This window comes from Armigeres subalbatus, chromosome 3 (genome assembly GCF_024139115.2).
Source record: "Armigeres subalbatus isolate Guangzhou_Male chromosome 3, GZ_Asu_2, whole genome shotgun sequence".
NCBI classification, from domain to species: domain Eukaryota; kingdom Metazoa; phylum Arthropoda; class Insecta; order Diptera; family Culicidae; genus Armigeres; species Armigeres subalbatus.
In genome coordinates this window covers 173077891-173104032 of record NC_085141.1, presented here as the reverse complement: position 1 = coordinate 173104032, position 26142 = coordinate 173077891, and the positions used below count along the sequence as shown (strand labels likewise).

Sequence of the window (26142 nt, the reverse complement as noted above, 5' to 3'; positions counted from 1 at the left end):
GATATGTATGATCGCAGTTAAATTACCAAAAAGTACAGTTACCATTTTTGTTCTTTTTTTTCCTATAGATATCCAAAGAGGATTTCCTAACCAACGTTTGTGTAGAATGTATGGATCGGATCAATACAGTTAGAGCTATCTATCAACAGTTTATACAAAGCAATGAAAATTTGAAACAATTGCTAGAAAAGTTTAAAGAAGAATCGGAAGAAGTTGAAGTGCTAGTAATTGATGAAATTGTTTTAAATCAAAACGCGAAGCAACCTGATGATGAAGTTGAATTGGTGCCTATGAAAAACGAACCGGTAGACTTTGAAGAAGAACCTAGAGAAGTGGATATCAGGAATGAAGAGGAAATTGAATTCCTTGAAACCCCATCGGTGATATTAGATGACAAACTGTTAAATGATAGTTCGTTAGCAGGTGTAGTGATTGATAGTAGCACAGGAAGTGTTGAGGTTGACCACAGCCCTCCTATAGATGTATCATTGGATATTGATCCATCCCCCAACACAGTAAAACCAAAAACTCCTAAATCTAAAATATCCTACAGGAAAATTCGATTAAATCAACAAATTCCAAACCATAAATGTTATTTCTGTAAAACAGTTTTCGAGACAGAGCTTGCTTTCACTGAACATCTTCATGTTCACTTTGCGGAAGTGCCGCTGGTTTGTGAGAAATGTGACAACATAGTGTTTAAAAGTGTACGCCAGGCCAGTAAACATTTAGCGCTTCACGACGAAGACGAACGCCCGCACAAGTGCCGTATTTGTGAATTGCGGTTTTTCACTAGAGAAAATAGTCTAACTCATGAGCGTAAAATACATCGTCTAAAGGTGAAAATTCAGAAGAACATTGACGGCTTTGCCGACAAACAAAAGCTGAGAACGTTCCACTGTAAATTTTGTGGGCAATCGGCTCCGAACAACCTGTACCTGAAGAAACATGAACTCACACACGGACCTCCACCGCCGACCCACGCATGCGAAGTGTGTGGCAAAGAGTTTACCGCCAGGAAAAATTTGACGAGACATCTCATGATACACACGGGTAAGTCGTACCTAAGCACTAAGAATAATTAAATTTATAATACAAAGAAATACGAAGTTTGAACTTCTAATGGCTACATGCAATTTGAAATTGTAAAACTATGAAAAATAGATATGTTGAAAATGATCTATATTTGCCATACTTTCCGATTTGAATGTCCAATGCAAGAATACAGAATAAAGGCTCTCAAAAAATTCAAATTATCTTCTTCAAGGTGAACTGCCATACAAATGTGAGATTTGTGAACGCGCTTTCCGCCAAGCAGGAGATCTGAAAGATCACATCAGGAGTCATACTAAGGAGAAGCCTTACATGTGCAACAGCTGTGGGCTGCGGTTTCGAAACATTTCGATGCTGCACGTTCACAGGAAAAAGCTACGCTGTGTCAGTGACGAATAGCGTATAAGCTTTGTTTTCTTTCAACATTAAACCTGAGATGTACCATTTTAAATAATCTATGCATACACAGTCTAAGCAATTCCGAAGTCCTTGACATACTATTATTCAAATTATTCATAGTGCCCGTAATCACATCAGCCCCATTAGAATAGGAATTCTATCAAAGAAAGGTCTGATATGCAATTATAGGCGCTATATTGCCAACAGTAGCATATCAGTCTTGAACTTGATTAAATTGATTGACTTTGAAGCTTCACGCCAGAAAATATATACAGTAACCTGGGAGCTGCGGACTCGATCGAATCCAATTTTCAAGATATTTTGCTTGAAACTCGCAAATTTCCTCTCGGTGTTCAATGTGCACGTTACGATTTTCTCACATTGAATTATCATTGTATTTATCTTTATAGAATTAATTATAAAGATTTCGTCAATTTACTGCATCGCATGAATTAACGTGTCGAATATTTAATTAATTCATACCCTCCACTTATTTTGAATCCGTCTATATATTTAAAATGACGCCAGAAAATTGAAATTTGTTCAAAATGAGCTATATTTAGTATGAGTTGATTTATACGTGTACTCTCTCGGCTGCGCTCAAAATGCACAAAACCTCTCTCGATGCGATGGATACTTTTTGACAGCTTACCTTGGAGATTTTTTGGCACTCGTTTTGACGCTATCCGCAGCTCCCAGACAGTAACCATTCGCTAACTGGGCGCTCTTAACCTGGGCTGCTTTTTAACTGGGCGTTCGCTAACTGGGCTACAGCCCAGTTAAAAAGCAGACAACCGTCAAAAAATAGACGTCAAAAGTAGTTTGACATCTCATTGTCAAAGCTAGCAAGGGGCATGCAAAAGGGAGACGAGTGAATATAATTGATTCTCGAGTAACATGATAATCGGGCGTAAACCAATTATTATTTCTATTCAGAAATTAAAACAATAATTAGGGTCGCAAAATAATGTTCAGGAATGTGGAAGACCTTTTAAAAATTAACTTCGTGCCCGAAAGCGAGTAATCAATCGAAATCGAAATCAATCGCACCCATTTCAATATCTACCGTTAAAATCTGTTAATCTGTAAGAAGTACCCTCATAATAAACCCGGATCAGTTGAATCAATAATCTCGGTAGTTGAAATTTATGAACATGGCCACAACTAAAATTCAGAATGTGAACCATTCCACCATTGTGAACCATTTAAAGTTCAGCAGTTTGATGGTTATTTCTCTGTGGTTATAAATGACATTTTCAATTCAAAATTTAATGAATTTCGGTACGCGGGAACTATTTAAAAATAATCTTGAATAAAAAAAATGTGTTAATAATAGGATCAATTGCCCAATTGCTGCTTACATTTTTAAAATTGCTGCCAAACAATAATGCATGACTTAAAGCTAGTAGGCTACTGAAAAGTACTGTGCTAATAGATAGGATACGGAATGGTCACGGAATGATTCCGCTACTGAAATTCCGTGAGTAGTACGGAGCTGACAAGTAGAGAAAATTTCGTAAAAATGCTGGGTAAGCTCTTTTCTGGGAGCTATCACTTTTCCTTACCGAAATATATTCCGTACCATTATTCCGTACGGAAAAGTAACATTTCTCCCATACTGAATCAGCTGTCAAATTTACCTTGGTAATTTGATCAAATTTTCCGTAAACCCATTCCGTAAGAGCAGCGTACTAGGCTTTAGCTAGTTGTTTGAATAAAATCAAGAATATCTTGTACAAATGAATAATTTAAAAGCAACACAACAAACAAGGAGTGAGGTCTTTTAGTATGTAATGTAAATAATTGTGGTTGAGTTGTTTGCATTTGGTTAGATTCGCTCAATTGGCAAATTACTCGTGTTGCATATTTTTATTGTTTTTAAAAAGCAATTCAAAACATTGCATCGACATCACCCTCGGTGTCCATCAGCGTTTGACAGGTCAGCCCAGTTAGCGAGCAGCATTCGCGTCTAAACCAGAGGTTTCCAAACTTTTTGGATATGCGACCCACCTAGCAGAGTCCCATATTGCTTGCGACCCACCACGTGCCAAAAGCATTGATTTTTAGGAATTGGATAAAAATGAGTTCACCTTTAATTGATGAATTCATAATAAATTGATTTTCCAAAAATTCGTCACATTTTTTTTCTCTATTTGAATTGGATTTGGATGGGATTTAGATTGGATTTAGATTTGCTTAGCAGGGTTGTTAATCGATAAATTATCATCGTTTATTTAACGCCAACTTCGATAACGATAACACTTTTACGATAATGCTTCGTTGACGATAAAATGAGCGTTGAATTAACGTTATCGTTATCGTATATGATTTATCGATAATTATCGAGTTAACTGTAACATGTACTACAGTTTGAAGTGCAAATATTCACAAACTGAATTTGCAATATCTATTTTAAAAATATTGTATCGCCTTACAATATTCGAGAACGCCTTTAAATCCTGGAATTAAATTGGGATTCAAGGAGGTCACCGAATTGACCATCACATTATTTCGTTCAATCATTAAAGTTCTTACAGAGTCGCAGTTATCCATAGTAGAGAATCTGAGAGCATTTTTAATGTCTACCTATACTTATGTTTAATCTAGCATTATTAACAAAACTTCTGTTTTGAAGATCCGGAGCACCCAGTTATATGAACATTTTATGACTCACAGTTTAAACTAAACTCCTTAGTCTAACCAAATCAAAGGTGACGAGGTTAGTCCACCAATCTGTTGAGAGAATGTTCACTTGGTACTGGTGCTGCCTGGAATGCAGCACTACAGATCGCTGCATCAAATTAATTTCTAGTACTGGGATCCCAATATATTGTCGATGACATCTAAAAAAACGCTAACCACCAACAGAGCACCTCACTTCTCATCGTTTCGTAGAGCAGCATGCATTAAGCAATAATTTTAGAGTGTCCCGCTTCAATCAAAATTAACTCTGATCAACCAGCTTCGGTTTCTGTCAAAATTTACACAAACTTTATTCGCGTAATCTAGTAACCACATTATCGCAAAATTATCGAGTTAACTTACGTTAAATTATCGAACTACGATAATAATTCAGTTGATTCATCGTTATCGTAGCAACCGATAACGTTGATCACAATCAACTTTATCGGCGATAACGATAAATTAACGATTAACAACCCTGTTGCTTAGGATTGTATTTGGATATGAATTAGATTTGGATTGGACTTTAATTGGATGTAGATTGGGATGAATTGGGAATAAAATTGAATTGGATTTGATTTGGATTGAATTTAAATTCGATTTAGATTGGATTCATTTTTCTATTTTTGTGGTCCCATCTCTAACCCCACACGAAAGAGCTCTATGAGAGCCCCCTGGTAGTGGACTCTTACTATAAGATAAACAATCGCGGGAAAATAAAACAAGCAATTAAAAAATACAATGCGAGATCCCACTGAAACTATTGATTCTTTGAAGGGAATCACGTTTCAAATGAATTAAACTTTATTATAAAATATATGGACTTCTGTGGCTGAAAATCATGAACAAAATTATAAACTAAAATTACTTTTAACAAGCAGGGCAAACTAACAAGTGTTAGACAAACCTGCAAAAAAAAATGGTTGACACATTTAAAGTATGTATTTACTTAGATTCCTATATAAATGCTGCTTCAATTTGCTTTTGAAAATATTGTTACCTTGAAATTGATTTGAAGTCATTTGGGAGATTATTGAATTTAGACGGACCACGTTTTTTTATGCGTACTAATCATATGTTCGTGCATGCATTGCTTCTAAATAACTCGTTCGCGCCTCTAGTATGTGGGTAGTTTGTCCTAGTAGTAAAATCAATGTTTTGGATCCATTAATTACGTAACGCTTAAATAGGACTTTTTAGACCCCTCCCCCTATATTACACGTTTTGTATGAAGCATCTGAAATTTGGTTGTCACACTTCACGGAATCCATGATTTTGATTAGTTTTGTATTGGATTTGGGTTATATTTGGATAGTGTTGAACTTTATTCTCTTTGTTTAAATATCGTATAACATCGATATCGGAATCAAGCATACTATCGGCAGTTACTGCAACTTTAGATCCGGGACACCCTATTACAAGTCCCTAAGCCTTCCGACACAGTCGTGCCATACACTGCCACCCGCCATCGTCGCCGTTCCGGTCCTGTGGTCGGTGATGGTATACTGGACTTCCGAGTATAATCACGTTAATGATCTGTCGCTGCCTGAAAATTCGCCGCTTTTCAGTTCAGTTTCGACTTCCGTCATGGACACCGCTCCTCCCACTAGGAGTCTACCGGCATATTACCAAAATACTAGAGGATTTTCTACCAAATTGGACGACGTTTATCTGGCTGTGCTTGACGGCGATTATGATGTTTATGTGTTCACCGAAACCTGGCTTGATGAGAGAATCAACTCACTTCAACTTTTCGGTGACAATTTCGCTGTTTATAGAGTGGACCGCAGTATATTCAATAGACCAATGCAAGATCTTGATCTAACCTCACTTATTTGACAGTTCACAGAGCTTGTTTACAAGGTGTTAGAAAAAAAATCGATGAGGAGAAAATTAAAATTCATATTTTTAGTTTAAAATTGCTGCGATCCGAATATTTCAATGATATTCTTTGCATTCAGCATGAAATCAATCGCAAAGGACATCTACATGCGAATAAAATGACGAAACAATTTTATCGGAAGCTTCGCCAGAGGCTAAGTCCCGGTGAAAAAGCTCTGTGAACTGTCAACCTACGTCATCATGCACTGGTCTATAGCTCTCGCGTGCGCGATGGTGATGTTCTAGTTGCAGTTTCCAATCAGCTTATTTCCTGCTAGACCGTCGCCGACCGTCTCAATTTAATTGAGACTGTTTGAGCCAAAATAAGTCTCTCTAGTCGCAACCAAAGTTTCTGATTAAATATAAAGTTGCCCAAAGAGGATCTTCTTACACTTATTCTGAATTATGTTCTTGTTACTTTGGCAACTTTCGTTTTTGTTCAACCCTTCAAGTGACTTCACAGGAGTGTTCACTACTAAAGCTTTTTAATTCGATAACTAAGTCACCCACAGATTGCAAACTCGTGAGTTTCTGTTGCTACTTTATTATTTATTAGGTGTATTGAAGTGTTTTTAAGCTGTTTCTAGAACAAGTCTAATACATTTATACCTAATAATCATTAGGCGATAACTATACTTCCGTCTTACCAACAAGCAGTTGTTTACTTTGCTCGATAGGTAGACGGTTTGACAGTTCAATATGTAGATTTGGCTTCACTCTTTGCGTAACTCTATATAATAGACTGGTCGCAACGTTATCATCGGTCCCTCGTACATTCCTCCTGACCGACGACATGATTGTAGTGTAATACAACTTCACCTTACTGATACAGAATTTGCCTCCGCTTTGGCCTTACCATCGGATGTGATTCTTCTGTTTGGAGACTTCAATCAACTAGGACTTGTCTGGTCTCGCTCCCACCACGGATATACGTTTCCTGATCCGCTTTTGTCTACAACTATACCTGCTAACCGCCAACTAGTCGATGGGATTGCTTTTCTTGGACTCTTGGACAAACATGCTCGACTTGGTGTTCATCAATGATTCTTTACTGCACGAATGCACTGTCGTTGAGGCGACGGGCGCCGTTGTGCCGCTTGACAACTATCATCCTGCGTTGGATACATCAATTGACAACGCATTTAATCTACGTTTCGATGGACCTATGAGTGACGATCGGCTCAATTTTCGCAAAACCGATTTTCAATAGCTCCGACAATGCTTGTCCCGTATATTGACTGGAATGTTTTAGATCGTCTGGACATCGAATCAGCTGTAGACCGCTTCAACTAAAGCGAAAGCCTCCGAACCGAAGAAACCACCGTGGACTAATGCTCTTTTACGGAACCTTACGAGATCTTCGCGCTTATACCTTCGACGGTGTGCCTTCACTAAACGGAACTTCAACATTGCCAGCAATCATTATTGGTGCAATAATAATCTCTGTTACAAACACTACGCTCATCTCACGCAACAAATTTTCCAACGTTACCCCAAGAAATTTTGGTCTTTCGTGAATTCTAAAAGGAAGGAATTTGGACTGCCATCAAGTGTTTTTCTCGATAACGACATTGCGCTGAATACTGAGCATAAATACAGGCTTTTCGCTAAACACTTCTCAAAAGTATTATCGGGCCTTTCGCCTTCTCAAGTTGACATTGATAGAGCTGTAAATGGGATGCCTAGCAATGGATGTGGATGACGATAGGCGTTCAAATGGTACCGTCAGCGATACGTCAGAACAAAACATCATTTTCTCCTGGACCTAGCGTTCTTCCATCAGCCGTGCTGTCCCACTTGGTCTACTATTCAACCTATCACTCCAGCAGAGGAAATTTCCTGTGCCGTGGAAATGTTCTACCACAGATAACAGATATTTAGGCACCCATACAACCCATGTGTAAATTCTCGCAACTGTCATTTTAAATCAGATCCGCAATCGAACTCCAACTAGCAACAGTTTGCAGATGGAGCTGCAATCGATGGCTTGCAGCAGTAACTTATCTCTAGTTTGCTATTTAAAAATATCCTATATTTTAATTCAATTCCATAATCGAGAAAGTGCAACAGTATGCGAATTTCAAATAATATAGCGTTATGCATCTAAACCTAAATTACTTATAGAACAATTTAAAATAAAAACTTTTTTTTACTATTTTTTTTACCACAAAAACAAAATATGTTATCTAATTATACTTAAAATTTTCCTTCTGAGTGTTTTCAAATGTTTCGACAGAACTGTCAAACGCTTGTTTTGTTTTGAGATGAATCCCATATAATCTGCACTCTACCACCACCTAAAGTATTCGCGTTTAAACGTAAAATATGGGCCGTAAATGTGAATTTTATACCTGTGGAAACCATCAGGAAGTGGAAACAAATCATTTTACAGTTTTCCGAGAAGCCACGATCAGTAAGTATTATAGGTATTATTAATTTATAGTTTTGTATCTAAGCAGCATTACAATAATTCCAGATGTTCCTTATGGGTTCAAGCCTGCAACTCTCAGGAAACAAGTAGAATGTTTGAGCTACATGGAGTACAGGCACTGAGGAAGAAGAAGGTATGCTCTGTGCATTTCAAGACAGCTTCGTTCAAGGACTGCTTGGGACAGATAAAGGGTAAATACAAACATAACATACAACTGCTCGATTCTATGGCCATTATTTTTTAGATTGATTAGTGGTGCTGTTCCAATAACCTGCGTCGGTTTTGCATTTGAGGATAGCAAACAGAAGAGCTTCGAACTTCCGGAATCAAACGTCGAATGCTTGACCGAAGACCCTGATTTTGATTTGTGGCAAAGTAGCTTGCACGAAGAACCTTGTGAGAAATCATTGCAGCAAGCATATGAGGAAGAAATTAAACTCGTTCAGTTTGGCGAAGTGTCTCGCACATTTGTTAAACGTGATACGACAGACGTTAATAACAATATGAACAGTGACAAACCACATGTGCTAGGCTGGACATATGATCAGCACCACCAAAGCGCTTCCTACGTGGATGTAAAGCTGGAACAAGGTTTGAAGCAATCTCCTGAACAGCGCCAACATCACACTATTATGTACGACGTGCCATTGTCCAGCGTGACCGACGACCCCGATTTCGATTCGTGGAAAAACAGGTCGCACGAGAAACTGTTTCAACAAGCTTCCTACGTGGATGTACCGCTGGGTGAGCAGCATGGTATGGAGCTATCCTTTGGACAGTGTCAACATCACCTTGCCGTGCGCGACGAGAAAATGCCCAGTGTGAAAAACGAATTTCTGACCGACAGCCCCGATTCCGATTGCAAGGATGATATCCACGACAGCGTTCAATTAGGCGAAGCGTCTCTGTCAGTGTTAACCACTTGTGATAAGATCGACAATTTCAGAACTGTAGAAAGTGGCGAACGACAACTGATGGAGGTGTTAACATCTGGTCAACACCACCAAACAACTTTCAACGTGGATGTTCAGCAATGTGTGCAGCATAGTGAGCTATCTCTTGAACAGTGGCAACAGCACGCTACCATGTATGACGAGAAATTGGTCAATGTGAAAGACGAAATGGGCCAAAAAATGCTTCATGGTATTTCGGCTATCCAGCCTCATGACAGCGTTAGGTTTCTTGAACTCAAAAAGGCACAGACAAAACATAACGATTATCTCAAGCTACAACTCAAATCTGTCCGTCGCAGGCTGTTCGTTTCTGAGCAAACAAGCAACCGTCGCTTGGCTACTGCTAATAGGAATAGACGCACCATCTTGAAGATGAGGAACGAAATGAATGCTTTGAAAAAACAAAAATCATCAGTAGAAAAACTTGGCGCACAAGCGGCTGCGAATCCCGTAATTAGGGATTTTTTGAATAATGCGAATCGGCGTCCAAAGGCTCGTCGGTATCATCCAGCGACGATTAAGTTTGCTGCCGGAATTTATCTAAGTGTCCGCGTACATATCGATTCATCAGGAACTCCAAGCATATTGTACTGCCCCACAAAAGCACCGTTTATAACTACAACAAAAATATTCGATTGGAGCCAGGTCTGAATGAAGTTATTCTGAATTTAATGAAGAGTAAGGTGAAGCGGATGCGATCTAAAATGGATAAAATAGTTATGATCTGTATCGACGGAATGTCAGTAAAACCAGAGCTAACCTACTGCGCGAAATCGGATACATTTTACGGCTTTCCAAATCATGGCTTACTTCGAAAAATTGAAAAAAATGACCCTTCAAAATTAGCGACTGAAGCAGTTGTAGTTATGGTGTCTGGGATATACCGCAGCTTCAAACAGGTATGATATCATCTACTAAGCTGTTTAACACTACGACTACTGAGATAAAATTACTAACGCGGACTACCGTGATCAGAAAATCATAGAAACTAAATTTTCAAACTGTACCTCAGGCGTCTCTTGACCGATTTATATTTCTTTTACGGACGTCCTACCCATCTCGTCCAGTTTCGCCATACTGGTCAGTTATATTTCTGGGGATGCTCACTTTTTCCCCACAAGGGCGTGTCTAAGAATGTTTTTTTTTTAAACATATATGGTAGATTTTGAATTACATGACATACTTCAGTGTGAACAACACTTATAGGTCCAAACAATATTCCATAACACTATTTTAGCATTAACTATACTATGTGTGAACAATATATTTGTTTTGGACATCTCTAGTGACTCGAAAATGACTTCTATACTGATGAAGATTATATACAAATTTTGACAAAGAAAACTACGGAATTCCAGAACAGTTAGGAAAACCTAGAACATCTGGTTTTAATATAAGTAGGTTGCAAATCATATACGTGGGCTCTACGGAATTGGATGGGGAGATGACTGGTCGGTTTCATATAGCAATCGAGCGCAGTTGACCTGGTAGACCAATTGATCCAAGCTCTAGAACAGAGAGAACCTAGAACATCTGGTTTGTGCTAAACCGAGTGGAATATCGTACGCATGGCATCATTGGACTTACATGGACATGACGGGTATCCGTGGTCACTAGGGATGTCCAAAAGAAACATATTATTCACACATAGTTTAGTCAATGCTAAAATAGTGTTATAAAACATTTTTTGAACCTGTATGTGTTGATCACACTAAACATACATACATGACATACGTCATGTAAATCAAAATGTGCTATATTTCCATCCTTACGCACGCCTCTCTAGGGAAAAATTGAGCATCCCTCGAAATATTACTCACCAGTATAGTGAAACTAGATAGGTAAGACATTCGTAAGAGAATGTGAAAATCGGTCGAAAGACGCTTGAGCACCAGCTGTTTGAAAATTTGATTTTCTGATCACGGTATTTGGCGTGCTAATAAATATACATCTATATTATTCATTCTATTTGCAGCCGATTGGATATCTTCTGGCTCACAATAGTCTTGGCAGTGAAATACAAATGAAATTTATCAAGAAAACTGTTAAAGCTATTCGTGAAACAAAACTAATTCCGATTGCCCTTGTGATGGACCAGTCCACGACCAACCAAAAAATGGCACGTGAGGTAGGAGCAACAATGGACAATCCGATAATCAAAATTCACAACGAAAATATTGCTATGTTTGACACACCACACCTATTGAAGAACGCTCGAAACGCCCTGTACAAATACAATGCAGTTTTCGACAATCAAATAGCATCGTTCAAACACATTAAACATCTTTATGAAATAGATGTGACATCAACGTTGCGTTTGGTACCAAAAATTCAACATAAAACTATCAATCTTCCGCCATTCACAAAAATGAATGTGGCAATGGCAACAAGAACTTTAAGCGAATCCACAGCAACTGCCATTAAGCATTACGTAGAAGCACAATCACTCCCGAACGAATCGTTGCAAACATCATCGTTTGCTTCTCTTCACGATAAGATCTTCGATACATTCAACTCGAAAGAACGTTATGCTAATTCAATTGGCAAGGTAAGTTAATAATATGAAATTTGGTTTAAATCCATTTTAAGTTAACAGTCTATCAACTCCTTCAAATTTATGCGATCGCCTTAAGCTTAAGCCTTTGTATAAACTAATGGAACAATAAATTGCCGTTGTCAATCTCTTCGCCCCGAAGTATTATTGATTAGATTATACGATTCTTTACTCCATGCTTTTCGTGCAGAAAATTATATCTAATGATTGACCATTCCGCACAATTTCATCAGCATGATTTTCTTCCTATAGCCTTACAGAGCTCCGATCACGGATAGATCAATACATTTAAATTTCCTCGATGATCAGGTATCAGGTATCAGAACGTCGGCTCCAGGGGCACGTTCACCTCAATTCGGGAGATTTGTGCCATCGCCTTCACAGCCTTTCTCATCACGCACCTGACGGAAAAGGAAGTGAACAAAAAGGAAAGGAATATGGATGGGAGAAAAATGTGAAGTTTGGGAAAGGTACCCTTGAAGAGGGCATACAACGTATACAACACGTACAAAAGCTCATAGCTCCTTACCACAACGGGTTATGAACAACAGAATACTTTGAAGGTTCAGGTTTCTGTAGTCAATTTCACTTAGTAAGTGTTTACCAAATATTTGGAAACGCAGTTGCGCATAAACTGGGCAGTTACATATAAGATGATAAGAAGTTCCATAATCGGATTCACAACCATCACAGACAAAGGATTCAACACGTTGAATATTTGCCATGTGATAGTTGAGTCGGCAGTGACCTGTCAAGGCCTTGACTAAGACACTGCAATTCTGTTTAGACAGATTAGCTAAATAGTTAGCTACTACCGGAGATGGCTCTCGGATATACAATTTTGTTTGTCGACATGAATCCAAACTACTCCAATACTGTTTGTGCTGAGTGGAAGCCCAAGAGCTAATCAAGCGCTTCACCCAACACTTAGATATTGGAATAGCTGGCTAAGGAACAAATAAGTCTTGTGATGCTCCAGTGCGAGCTACCTCATCAGCCAATTCGTTTCCAGCTATGGAAGAATGGCCAGGTACCCATATAAGGTGCAATGTATTAACTGAATTCAGTTCCTCTATTTGAGTTCGACATGCGATTACTAACTTCGACCTTGAGTTGGCCGAAGCGAGGGCTTTGATAGCTGCTTGACTATCTGAACAGAAGTATATTACTTTTGCCCATTATGTGTTTCTGCAGTGCGGATTGCACTCCACACATAATGGCAAATATTTCCGCTTGAAAGACAGTGCAGTGTCTACCCAGTGAGTGGGACTGTTCCAATCTTAGCTCACGCGAGTAGACACCTGCACCCGCTCTACCTTCGAAGAGGGAGCCGTCAGTATAACAAACAATGCTGTCCGACATACTTCTCTCCAAATAGCCAGATGTCCACTCATCCCGCGAGGGGAATTGTGTTGAAAATGTCCTATAAGGGAAACTACTAGCGAGTGTGAGATCACTTGGAGCAAGGACTGTTCTGTCCCAATCAACCATGAGTTGTAACAACGAAGTGTGTGTAGAACTGCGGTTTACAGGATTCTCTTCCATGAAACCGAGAACCCATAATCGGTAAGTACAAGAAAGTGCTTCTTGTTTGAGATGTATGTGTAGTGGGACAACGTCGAGAAGAACCTCGAGAGCAGCCGTGGGAGTCGAAGAGAACGCACCAGTCATTGCCATTAGGCACATCCTTTGAAGATGGCCTAATTTAGACTGAATTGTCCTCACTTCACCCTTTTGCCACCACACAAGACATCCATAAGCCAAAATTGGTCGTACAACTGTTGTGTAAATCCATTTGATATATTTAGGTTTAAGACCCCAAGTTTTACCAAAAGTTCGTCGGCATTGACCGAAAGCCATACACGCCTTTTTGACTCTGAACTCAATGTTAGGAGTCCAGGAGAGCTTGGAATCAAGAATTAGTCCCACATACTTTACCTGATCCGTTACATTGATTTCAGAGTCAAAAAGATGTAATGGGCGAATACCATTACGGTTACGTTTTTCCGTGAAAAGTACAATAGATGTTTTATTCGGATTGACCGAAAGGCCATATTGGCGACACCAATTTTCGACTGCCTGAAGAGCATTTTGCATCAGGTCGAATAAAGTAGTAATACACAAACCGGCTATTAATATTAGATAGTCGTCGGCAAATCCATAGGTAGGAAAACCGCCATTATTGAGTAATCTTAATAGCGTATCTGCAACGAGGTTCCACAAAAGTGGAGATAATACTCCCCCTTGAGGGCAGCCACAGACACTTAATTTCCTAATCGCTGCTTGACGTAATGTCGAGTAGAGATGTCGGTTTTTAAGCATCTGGTGAATCCATTTGGTAATTATATTAGGTAGCCCATGACAACGTGCGGCTTCCAATATTGCATCGAAAGACACGTTGTCAAAAGCACCTCAATATCTAAAAACGCACCCAAGCATGATTGCTTTTGAGCAAATGCTTTTTCGATGTCGTAGGCAACCTTGTGTAGAAGAGTCACGGTGGACTTTCCAGATTGGTAAGCATGTTGATTAACATGAAGAGGCATGTTTGCCAAACAGTCATCACGAATGTGATGATCGATAATGCGTTCTAAGCATTTCAGAAGAAATGAGGTCAGACTGATGGGTCTAAAACTCTTTGCTTCTTCATACGAAGCACGTCCTCCTTTTGGGATAAACTTTACAGTGACATCCCGCCAGGATATGGGAATATACCCAGTAGCAAAACTGCATACTAAAAGTTTTTCAAAACATGTTTGATATGCTCAAAACCCTTCTGAAGAAGGACAGGATAGATCCCATCTTCCCTGGAGATTTATGAGGAGCAAAACTATTAAGAGCCCATTGAATCGATTCAGTAGTTATGATTCTACGAGCCTGAGCCCAAGACCCATAACTACATGAAAAGACATCAGGAACATCCGAAGATGCAATATCTACACATCCAGGGAAGTGTGTATCAAATAAGTGCTCTAACGCTTCTTCGTCAGAAGAAGTGTAGTCGCTCATTTGGCTTGCGAATTTCGCCAACTTGGAAATCCTTGGATCTCGCAAGAATTTTGTTCAATCGAGTGGCTTCACTCAAATTTGAAACATTTGCACAAAGGTTTTTCCAGCCGAATCGTTCAGCAGATCGTAGAGCCTTCTTGTAAGCTTTGCGAGCCAACTTGAAAGAATCCGTCCCTGCTGAATGGCGTCTGTTCCAACTCCTTCTACACTGCTTCCTGAGCTTAGCCAAATCGAATTCCACCACGGGGTTCCTCTTGAGGTTTTCACAGAACGCAAGGGCAAGCTTCTTCAAAAGCTTCCACGATATGCAACGTTGTAGTATCAACGGCATCATCCAAGTCGGTAGGAGTTTCAATGGATGGTAGATATCCATGAAATTTTGTCGAGAGCAACTCTGTATAGAGATCCCAGTTGGTTGAACGAGATTTCTAAAACGCAAGGTCTGCGAAGAAACATTCAACTGATCAAAATAGATGTAGCGATGGTCAGATATGGATTCCTCATCTGACACATGCCAATTCGTCAACTCGTGACTGATTCTATTGGAGCAGAGAGTTATGTCTAATACTTCTGCTCTATTAGATACCATAAAGGTTGGGCGATTGCCTATGTTAAGTAAACCAAGTTCGGTACTACTTAAGTATTCCATCAAGCTGGAGCCTCTCAGATTGATATCCGAGCTACCCCAGATGATGTGATGAGCATTAGCATCACTACCGACAATTAGCGGAAGGCCTTTTGACGTGCAATAACTGACCACCTGTTTGAAAGCATCCGTAGGGGATGGTTCATCATGTGGTAAATAAACCGAACAATAGACGTATTTCCTGACGGGGGATCCGCCAGTTGCATCAATTGTGACAGCACATACATCTCTGGTTGTTAGTTCAGAGATAAGTGTAGCAACGATAGCGTTGTTAACAAGTACACATGCACGCGGCATTGATCGAGAGTTTGCCATTTCATTACTGAAAGCAGCAAAAACCGGGTTCACTAGGTTACCTAGGTAAAAGCTACCCTTGCGAAAATAGGGTTCCTGCACCAAAGCCACTTGGGATTTGCCATTTTGCATAAGTCTACAAAGATTAATCGTTGCTGTTCTTTTGTGCTGAAGATTGATTTGAGCTATCCTAACTGTAGCCATTGCGAATTACGATAATACACTCCACAACTTCAACATTTATGTGAACAGCAACGATGAAACCAAGTCGGTATCGTATCAAGAACGTCAAAGACGAAACACAGAGTACACTGTGAAAAACGCATAAAGCGAATCCATATAGGTGACAATTAGATAAAAAACTAAATAAAACATACTCATAATCCCACCTTATTTAACCTCAAGTTGAGATTGAATAAGAGTAGCCGATTATTCCGGAGAAGCAATAAGTCAACTACGCCATACCTCCGGTTGGCGCAATAAGGGCTCAATACTGTGAAGGGTGCCCTGGTGCTTCTGAGCTCCGTTAGCGGTTAGGTTCATTTTAGACCCCCTAACCATTTCATTCATAGGCACGGTAAGCATAAAGTCGCATCACACCAAGAGTTAGGGGTCACCTGTATGGTGGACTGGAACAGGCAATCCGTAGCGTTATTCTTAGCCAGACAACCGGCTGCCGACACCACACGGCTATCTAGGCTGTTCGTGGAGAGAAGTTGACATTGACTTTACGTCAACTCTCAATGTGGCCGAACAGCCACTTAAATGATTGACCATTCCGCACAATTTCATCAGCATGATTTTCTTCCTATAGCCTTACAGAGCTCCGATCACAGATAGATCAATACATTTAAATTTCCTCGATGATACTCCAAACGTATTTCAATTCAGCAGCGCATTTAAATATGCCATGGTATCAGCTATTCATGATCCCAACAATACATTCAACGAAGGTGCAAATTGTCAAGACGACAAAGTGCCATTTCTTTTAAACGAAAATGATATTGAAAGTATTCAAACACAAAATTTGAAAACCCATTCGTTCGAATTTGAGTCATTGAATGTAGATGAACCCTTTAGGTTTCTTAAAAAGGATTTGAACGCGCTAGTATATGTCCTAGGATCAGCAGTACGTAAACTTGTCCATGAAAAATGTCGCTCGCGATTGAAGGCCAGCAAAAATGATGAATGCTTGCAAAATGAGGAGTACTCTTTTGTTAAGCTAAAAGCACAGGCATTGAATAATCATATTAACATTCCCAACAGTATACTGTATGATGTAGGAATAGTAGCATACGCAGTGTTCCAGAAATATTTTAGGAAATTTTTATTTGAAAATCGCAAAGATGTCAAAGCGCGTATGAAAGAGTATGTCACATATGAATATTTCGGCACAACTATTTGTAAAGCGTGTTTTCACAAATTGATGGATTGTCTTTTTAATACTTTTATTCAAGGGTTTTTAAGAGAAACCCGTTTCAAAAGTAAGTTAGCGAAGAATACTAAACTTAGAGCAAAACGGAACCGAAAAGCTAACCGCATGAGTTTGCCGGAACGCCCATGAGTTATTTGTAGTATTGTTTGGTGCCAATGGAATTGATTGTCTTCTTTCTATTATACTTTCAGTCAAGGTTATTTTTAATATGTCTCAGTCTTCTTTTCACATATAGCTCGGAATTCTTGTAGGAGTGTTTTGCCTTTCTCGTGCAACCGTTTTTTTTAATTTATCGTCTGTTTATTGTTTCACATGTGCTACTGTTATTTGAATAATGAAATACAATAATAAAATAAACAACTTCCTTTCGTGAGAGCACTTATAATCTTCTTTCCCTGTTTTAAGACACATAACTGTATATCGGACTCAAAATCGATCATCACATATTTTATGCTTCAGTGTCTCGAAACTATTGGATCTTCACGGTGTCTCAAATGAATCGCCCACTTTGAGCGGCACACTAGGAGTTAACTTCCGGAAACCAGTATGGCGAAAGGCATCTGAAGGTTAATATCTCGAAAATAATCACCCTAATTGAAAAAAATATTTGGTAGGCGTAGTAGCATACACCTTCCTACATAACTGGTACCAAATAGATTCTCGTGAAAAGTTCCTGCTGTTGAGAAAACCTGCGTTAGATGTCTTTCGCCATACAAACTTCAGGTGGTTAACTCATGCTGGCTATTTTTACATATACGATAGCGCCTGGATTCTGGCAGCGGTAGGTAGGGAACCAGCCACTGTATGTGATTCATTATAAGTGCAATAAAATTGGTCGTTGAGTTAAACTTCGTTTTCGTAATTCGAGGTCCTATCATAGGTACATCATACACCACTAAGAAACCCGTTTGGTCGTCTGCAGATCTGATGATTCCGTCGCTCTGACCAGGTTCTGACGTTCGATGTATTTTGTATTTCCATCGGATCCAGTACATTGCCACGAACAGAACATCGCACTGCTTCATGTCATTGCTAGCAAGCGTTTAGCTACAAGATTCAATATAAACACTCGGCATCTACAACGTCGATGAGCAATCTTCTTAAACTTCCTTCTTCCGGGCGGCCATTCCTTAAAACTGCATGATATAATAATTGTTCTGAATGCATCCGTGTTCTTCGGGTAACTAGGTACACAAATTTAGACACGTCCTCCTGCAAAATGCAATACAAACACCAAATTGAACTGTATGAATCATCGAGTTCGATTACATTTCTGATTCCACTATGATTGTACATACCACGCATTCCATTGCTATGGATGAATAGTTGAATGAGGTTGAATGTATCCGTTGATAGTAATTTATAAAAAGCACCTAATAAACACGCGAAAACTTTTTTCCGTCCGCTGCACTTGAAGAACATTTTTTGTTTTGCTAAGCGCGTAATGTTTTTGTTGGCAATGTTCGTGAGTGAAGGTCATAGATGTCAGATCCTGATTCTCTTCTTCTTCTTTTTTTTAGATGAGATGTAGCAATTAGTTGAGTAGATGGCGGCAGTGAGCTGAGATTTTCCAACGTATTTTATTTCAAATATTTACACAAGTTTCTCGAAAAAATTTGTTCTAGCTTAAATATCTGTTATCTGTGGTTCTACTATGTTCCCAGTTTTCAAGAAAAGCGACAAACGAGATGTGTGAAACTACCATGGCATTACATCACTTGGAGTGGAGTCGAAAGTGTTCGAGTCGCTGATGAACGATAGAATTACCGCTACCTGCAAGAATTACATCAGCCCGTTTTCAGCAAGGTTTCTTTCCTGGTCGCTCTGTGGAAACGAATCTTGTCAGTTTTACTACGTTTTTCATGGAGAACGTGAGTAAAAAATTGCAAATAGATGCCGTTTACACCGATCTCAAATCTGCTTTTGACAAAGTTAACCATGACCTGCTGCTTACAAATAACTAGAAAAAATGGACTATTCTTTTGCTTTATGCACTTGGCTTCGATCTTATCTGGTTGGACGCCGAATGTCGGTCAATAGGGGAAGGTGGGTAGACTTGATCCCCGGGGAGACTTGATCACCCCCTGTTTTATCGAGAACTAAAGTAGTTTTGTTCTAGCGTATTTTTTTAGTATAGACCCTCTAGACAAATGACCTTTATGTGGTGAGTTATTCTTTGGATTGACAACCTTGTTTATTCTGCAGGGCGGTTTGTATGTTTTGACCTTCATAAAGATTTTTTTATTGGCCACGCAAAATTTGAACAACTTTTCATAATAATGACCAAAGTCTTTCATTTTTTCACAGCAACAAGCCATAAATATGCTTATTGATCTGTACTGATGAAAATGTCAACATTCCATCAATGTTTTGAGATATTAGGATTTGAAGTTGTTGCCTCAATATGGGGACACTTGATCCCCTATTATTCTTCCATACAAGAATTTGGCGAAAAAATTCAAAAAAATATGAATCTGTTCTTATGCTTCTAATTTTTTTTTAGATTTGACGGATTTGATGAAGGGTTGGCAGGAAAAATTATTTATTGTGTAGATCTCATAGAAAGGGGATCAAGTCTCCCCAAATTTCTCCAAAAAATCGATTGTGTATCAATAACAACAATAATTTAAGGACTGTCATACATCAGTAAAGTTAAATCCTATATTTCTTAGAGAGTCTGTGTGGAAATCGTGTATGTTTATTTATTTTTGGTTGTAATACATCCGAAATCAGAAAAGGGGATCAAGTCTACCTAGTCTCCCCTATTGGAAATAATTCATCCGACTATTTCTCGAACCTTTCTGGAGTTCCACAAGGTAGCAGTAGCACCCTTGGACCATTACTATTCTCGCTTTTCATAAACGATGTAACCCTTATGGAACATACACACGGTCAAGCAGTTTGACCAACATTGACTCCACCTCTCGTTTATTCAAACATCCATCAAGTTTTACCAACATCGACCAACATATTCGACCAACAATATCACATACGAACGACCGACGCGCCAACTTGAGCACCAACCATAAAAAAATATATGGGGGTTTGTGCAACTTCACTACAAATGCTCAAACATGTTCGGCGAACCTTGACTCCACCCCCGACAACTCAAACCAAAATCAAACCGTTTTAATTTTTTCCAACCGAGCCGCCAACTGTCAAATGGTTGTTCGAACAACTTCACACACGTTCCAACAAAGCAGCAACCGAAGCGTTTTCTTGGGGGCGGATAAATGGTAGCCGGAATTCAATTCACTATATTTAAATGACTTTTCATTTTTCATTCAGGAGGCAGCAGTCTTGGCAGGGCCTTGAAACGTCAGTTGTTTAATGGAGAGACCTCTGTCGAAACGCCGAGAAGTTGAACAACTTATAGGTACTCTTCAAAGGCCTGAATTAAGATTAGGGACCCGTAATACGGTTCCTAAAGTTGCAGATACAAATGACCAGCGAACACTTTTTCGGAAGGTTTAACAAAAAACACCGTTCGTCACCACTAGAAAACCGTATAATGTCAATTTGCTGTATTCCTACTATCGCTATACGTTTCAATTTATCATAAAATATGATAATTAACAAGGAAATAATACTTCTATAATACTAATGTGTTATACCTTTGTATATAAAATATAGAAAAAAAAAGTTTCAATCTATGCACCTACATTTTCGCCTTTCTTTATTTTTGTATAAAATCCTGTGCTTGCAACATTTCTAGAGCTTATTTCAATCAAGGAAAATATCTTGGTGGGCTCTAAATTTAAGTTACTAGAACTATCAGTTAAACCATTATAAATACTACACATCTTCATCGTCGCTATGTGTACAGATAACCTGCTCCTGCCACCAATCGTGTACCTCGTAGACCATACTAATATGGGGATGACCTGCCTTGCTGCTGTTACTCTGCTGCATTTCACTTCCATGCGTTAAATGGTGATAGTGCTGGTGCAACGTGTGGCTATGGTTCAACTCGTTGATCTGAGTTATGGTTTTGGTATTCGAGCCCTGCTGTCGCTGGGATTTCTTCTTCAAGTATCGGTCTTTCTCATTTTTTGCTTGTGGGTCCGAAAGAGTCGGCGCCAGGAACTTGCGACCGCTGGTGCTTCCGGTGGAATCCGATCGGATCAAATTGTTTTGATTTTTCTTCCGATTTTTAGCGTTGTTCTCTATTTCCTTTGCTGCTTGTTCCGCCGATTCAGACTCAGGGTTGACCTCCTTGCTCAGAACGGGCTCTTCTACTTGATCCTGTTGAGGGTTTTGTTGTTGTTGTTGCTGATGTTGCTTCTGGAGGTTGTCGTTCGTTGCTCGCAGACCAGCAATCAGTGGATTATGCGCTTTCTATGAATGAAAAGAATTAGTTAACAAAAAATGCTCAGAACTAGTAATGCTTGGTTGTAGTATGTTTTCTGAAATGATCATTAATGAGATTATAAACTTGCGCTAGGTATTGCGCAGAAAATTACATGTTTTAATTAGAATATTACCTGATTATTAGCTCTAATTTTCTTCAGACAGCCTTCCAACCATGTTCGTATTGTTTGCTTAGCTACTTCTTCTTCTATTATGTATTCGAACTCCTCACGCGCCAATAGTTCCTCCAGTTGAAGCGCTTTCCTGATGTCTACGGAGCGGTATGACAGCATACTGTGGGATAAAGTTTCCAAATTTGTCGCGAATTTCGTAATCGTATATAATTTACTGTGTCTTACTTTATAACGTCGTGGAAAGTAACATCTTCGCCGTTATGCAACTTATCCAACTCGTAGCACATATACTTGAAAAGAAGTCGGTCCTTTTGAGGATCGCACTCTAGTCTGCCTTTCAATAGTCGCAGGATGAATTTCACTCTTCGAACGGGTATTACGCCTCGTTGATGTATGTCCACGATATTCCATGTGTTTTGGAAGTTCCTTATATCTGCGTAGGACAGTAAGGCATCCTCTTCATTCGAGTAAAACAATGAAAAGTTCTCCATAATAATAGCTATAAGAGATAGAATGTCTCCGTTTGAATCTGCGCCGTAATATAAACGTCGATTTCAGTAACCCTACCGACAAGTAGATTCAGTACAATGTATGTAATGATTACGTAGAAGGTGCAGAAATAGATAAGGCTGGCGGTGAAATTTCCACAATCTGTTTCCCAATAGTTGGCAGCCGGTGTACAGTAAGGAGGTTGAACCATACAGTCATGCATAATTTTGTTCCAGTCCTCGCCGGTTACGATACGGAACAGCATGGCCACTCCTGTCACTGGTGTGCCGAAATTTGCTCGGCTAGAATTGTTCAGATACATACATATAACAGAGAGAGAAACACAGATCAAAGAAAAAAGCATCGATTCCGAAACAGCTACTGGGTAGTAAAGGAAAACTTTTCACAACATTATATAATGTAACGATTAACTATACATGATTCGAGTAAAGAAAAAAAAAGTGAGTAGACATTGTAGCGGTGGTGAGTATAGTTGATTGGAACAGGGTAAATTAACGGTATAGGTATTTTCTAGAACATTGAAAAACTCGAAAGCAGTGGCGAGGAGTGTTTGGTTCTTTTTCATAACATTTCATCTGGAGTCACATAAGTCATGTACAGAATGCATTCGCCCGGTAAATACGAGGAGCAAAATTTGAAATTATAAAAAAAGTAATTTATAGTATTCAAGGTTGCAACATATTTAGATAGCGAGGTAAATGATAAATTAATCGGCACAGCTTTGTCAACATGATTTACTGAACTGCATGCCAACATGCACTTGGTTGTTGGTGAGCATTGATGGAAGAGGCTTGTATAGAATGGCTTACTAGCTATTTATAGCTATATTTTATGAAGGTAGAAATACGACATCGACAATGAATGTAACATTGGTTTAAGGAAATAAACAGGAATATTGAATACGTAGCAATGGGAATATAAATGTTAATAAACTATTGAAAAAATGCATCATGTAAAGACTTAGTACATAACAAATATAATTAAACGATATATTAGAACAGCTAACCTCTGTTTATTCAGCACATCTGCTTTTTTTTAAAGAAATATTGAAGCTAAAATTACCAAGTGTTGTGTTTACGTAAAAAGCGTATATTGTGGATAATCTGTGTACAGCTTATGATAGCTTATCAGTCCCATATGAATTTAAACCCAGAAGAAATGGAAGTGATAAGAGATCATATGCAGTATATGTAATATATAAAAAGAGCTTGATGCGAATTAAATCGATTGATATTAAGCCTGTTGCGTTGTTGTGAGTTATTCTTCTGTATTAATAGATTATACTTAAGCCTTTTGGCATCCACTAAAAATCAAATTGTGGCAAGACACAACCTTCCATAAACAGTTATGCGTTGATCGGCTTCGGCAATGTAGCTGCGCTTAGAATGATACCATCCTAAGATAAATTTAAATAATAAACGGATCGTTACAGATGTGTTGTTTCTGTTCTCCGATAAGCTTCATTCTTCATTGGCATTACATCCCCCACTGGGACATTGCCGCCTCACCGCTAATTAAGCACTTCCACAGTAATTAACTGTGAGGTTTCTAAGCCAAGCTACCATTTCTGCATTCGTATATCATGAGGCTAACACGATGATACTTTTATGGTTGTTCACAAAGTGGAACAGATGCAGACCAAGTACTTTGGCGCAATAACATCAAGAGTGTTTTTCAGCTTTAATAGTTGAAAGATAAAAGTAGTCTGAATGTTAACAAACGCTATATCTATCAAAATTCTCAAACTCTTACAGCGCACTCTACTACAGAAGGGCTATCGAATTCTATGAAGAATTTGTATTGTCCGGGAGTCCGAGAGAACGCGAAGTAAAAAAAAAAACAATTTCTGCATCGCAGAGCAGAAAATCAATCAGTTCGATCGTATACGCTGCCAATCCGGGAGAAAGCGAAGTTAAAAAATTGATTTCTGCATTTTAATTGGCGCGGGATCGATCGTGTTGTTGATAAGCATTCCAGTTAGGGGCCATCCACAAAGTACGTCACACCTCTAGGGGGGAGAGGGGTTTCGAGAAGCGTGACGATCCATACAAAATTTATGGAGAAGTCATACAAAAAACGTGACGATGGAGGATGGGGTGGTTGAAAATTATCATTTTTTTTTCGGGTGACGTACTTCATGGATCTCTCCCTAATCAGGGAGAGCGTGAAGTGAATAAAGTATTGTCGGAGTTTAATTTAGAATTCGGAAGTAAGGACTTTCTTCCAAAGTTTTATCTGTCAAACTAAATAATACTTTCTTTAGCGCTTTTTTGACGAATCCAGCACACTACTTCCGAAGTTGGATAGTTGGCCTCTATCTTAAAAAAATCCATCTTCGGTAGATAAAGTCTTTTAACATTGCTCCGAATAGAAATTCCTCAAAGAGCAGACCATTTATTAGTGTGGGATTGGTCGTGTTATAGAAGCTTATTAAACGAACCATAATGATTTCGCGTTGGTTTGATTTGAAACCCGATTTTCGTTTTCGTGTCTTGAAAATAAATTCGCTCACAATAAATACCCAGTCAATACAAAATCTTATATGATGCAACATAAGATACAAAAGTGGAGGCGATATACGCACATGTTGTATGGGGAAGTATCTATATCGCCTCCACTTTAGCATATTATGTAACATCATATGCGATCTTGTGTTGACTGGGTATTTAGTCGCTTACCAAGATGACTTTCCATGAATTACCTTCTCCAACTAACCAACTATTCCTTTCCCGTGGTGGTCACGGAGATGCAGTGTATTATTCGGTCTCTTGTAGCAATGAGTGTTGAACTAATTTTACCTCTCCTAATCCTAAATTGATTGTGAGGCGTCGTGGCCGGCATCGTTATTAGTCTTGAATTTATGAAACTCCAAAGTATGTACAGTAAAGTGGGTTAAAAAACACTTTCAAACTTCGTGATGGATCGCCCTCTTATTCTGTTCTATTTGTTCTCTGAACAAAATTTCAGCCATATCGGCCAACGTTTTTTTTTCATAATATTTGAGCCACCTTAATGTACAGTGAGAATAGTTTTTTAATCTTGTCATAAGACGAGTTTCCACTACTTAATTGTACCTTGACTGATACAGGGATTAGACAAAAATGTTGAGATAGGTGAAAATAAGTCGAAATTAAAATCAGCATAACTTTGCGTATAATAATCCGATTTTGATAAAACCAGGACCATCAGAAGCGGACACTCTTCTAGTATACTGTCCCTCTACAAAACCTGAGATTGGTTCTTGGCCACCGGAAATGTTCCGGGTTTTCCGAGGGTATGTTCAATATGCATTTTTTCCACTGCTTGTCATTTTATGTGACGTTAACTTTCATCATGTTTTATGCTTTCTCCGAAAACTAGAACTAATATGCTGGCAAATGGTGGCTATAGATCGAGAATCCATCAAAACTACATAGAGATACGACCATTTCCGTAAAAACGGTACCGGGAACATGATGAAATGATAACAGATCGGAATAATGCAAATATGAGTATCTGACTTCATGGCTTTGCGAGACAATGATTACAGAAACATTTCCAGAATGATAGTGTCCACTGCCACCCTTATAGCAGGTTCCATGGGCCTTCCAGGAGGGGCCGGTTTTGGCACCATCTGGAACCATGCATATATGGGTGTCAAAATTCATGTTTTCCCAAGACGATGAATATAGGATCTTTATTAGAGATATATTTTGAGGACTGTAAAACTCTTTGGCCAATTTGTAACAGGTTCCGGAAGTTCTGCGAAAGTGACATATGTTCAGGGTGTATGGCCAATCCCGTATCGTTTTCACGAAAATGGCCATATATC

General features: G+C 38.9%; 3 protein-coding genes across 9 annotated transcripts in view; 2 read left to right on the top strand and 1 right to left on the bottom strand.

The window, feature by feature from the left end:
* LOC134224623 (histone-arginine methyltransferase CARMER) overlaps nt 1–26142 on the top strand; it is a 155531-nt gene that overhangs the window by 901 nt on the left and 128488 nt on the right. Inside the window, exons 2-3 of one of the 2 annotated variants that reach the window (XM_062704053.1) lie at nt 69–108; nt 610–1053. In XM_062704053.1, the coding sequence (XP_062560037.1) occupies nt 69–108; nt 610–1053 (484 nt within the window). Of the gene's footprint in view, nt 1–68; nt 1054–26142 lie in introns of both variants that reach the window. The other variant, XM_062704052.1, reaches the window with a different exon arrangement.
* LOC134219150 (uncharacterized) lies at nt 8950–12231 on the top strand. Its single transcript, XM_062697844.1, has 4 exons — nt 8950–9701; nt 9971–10298; nt 11375–11947; nt 12187–12231. Exons 1-4 carry the CDS (start codon nt 8950–8952, stop codon nt 12229–12231), a joined length of 1698 nt encoding a protein of 565 aa, XP_062553828.1.
* Nucleotides 20828–26142, bottom strand: part of LOC134224866 (sodium leak channel NALCN) — a 41167-nt gene continuing 35852 nt past the window's right edge. For all 6 annotated transcript variants that reach the window (XM_062704504.1, XM_062704505.1, XM_062704508.1 and 3 more), the window contains exons 10-13: nt 22389–22612; nt 22047–22320; nt 21822–21981; nt 20828–21675 (exon numbers count right to left, since the gene is read on the bottom strand). In XM_062704504.1, coding sequence (XP_062560488.1) covers nt 21133–21675; nt 21822–21981; nt 22047–22320; nt 22389–22612 — 1201 coding nt within the window. In that variant the 3' untranslated portion in view covers nt 20828–21132. The remainder of the gene's footprint in view (nt 21676–21821; nt 21982–22046; nt 22321–22388; nt 22613–26142) is intronic.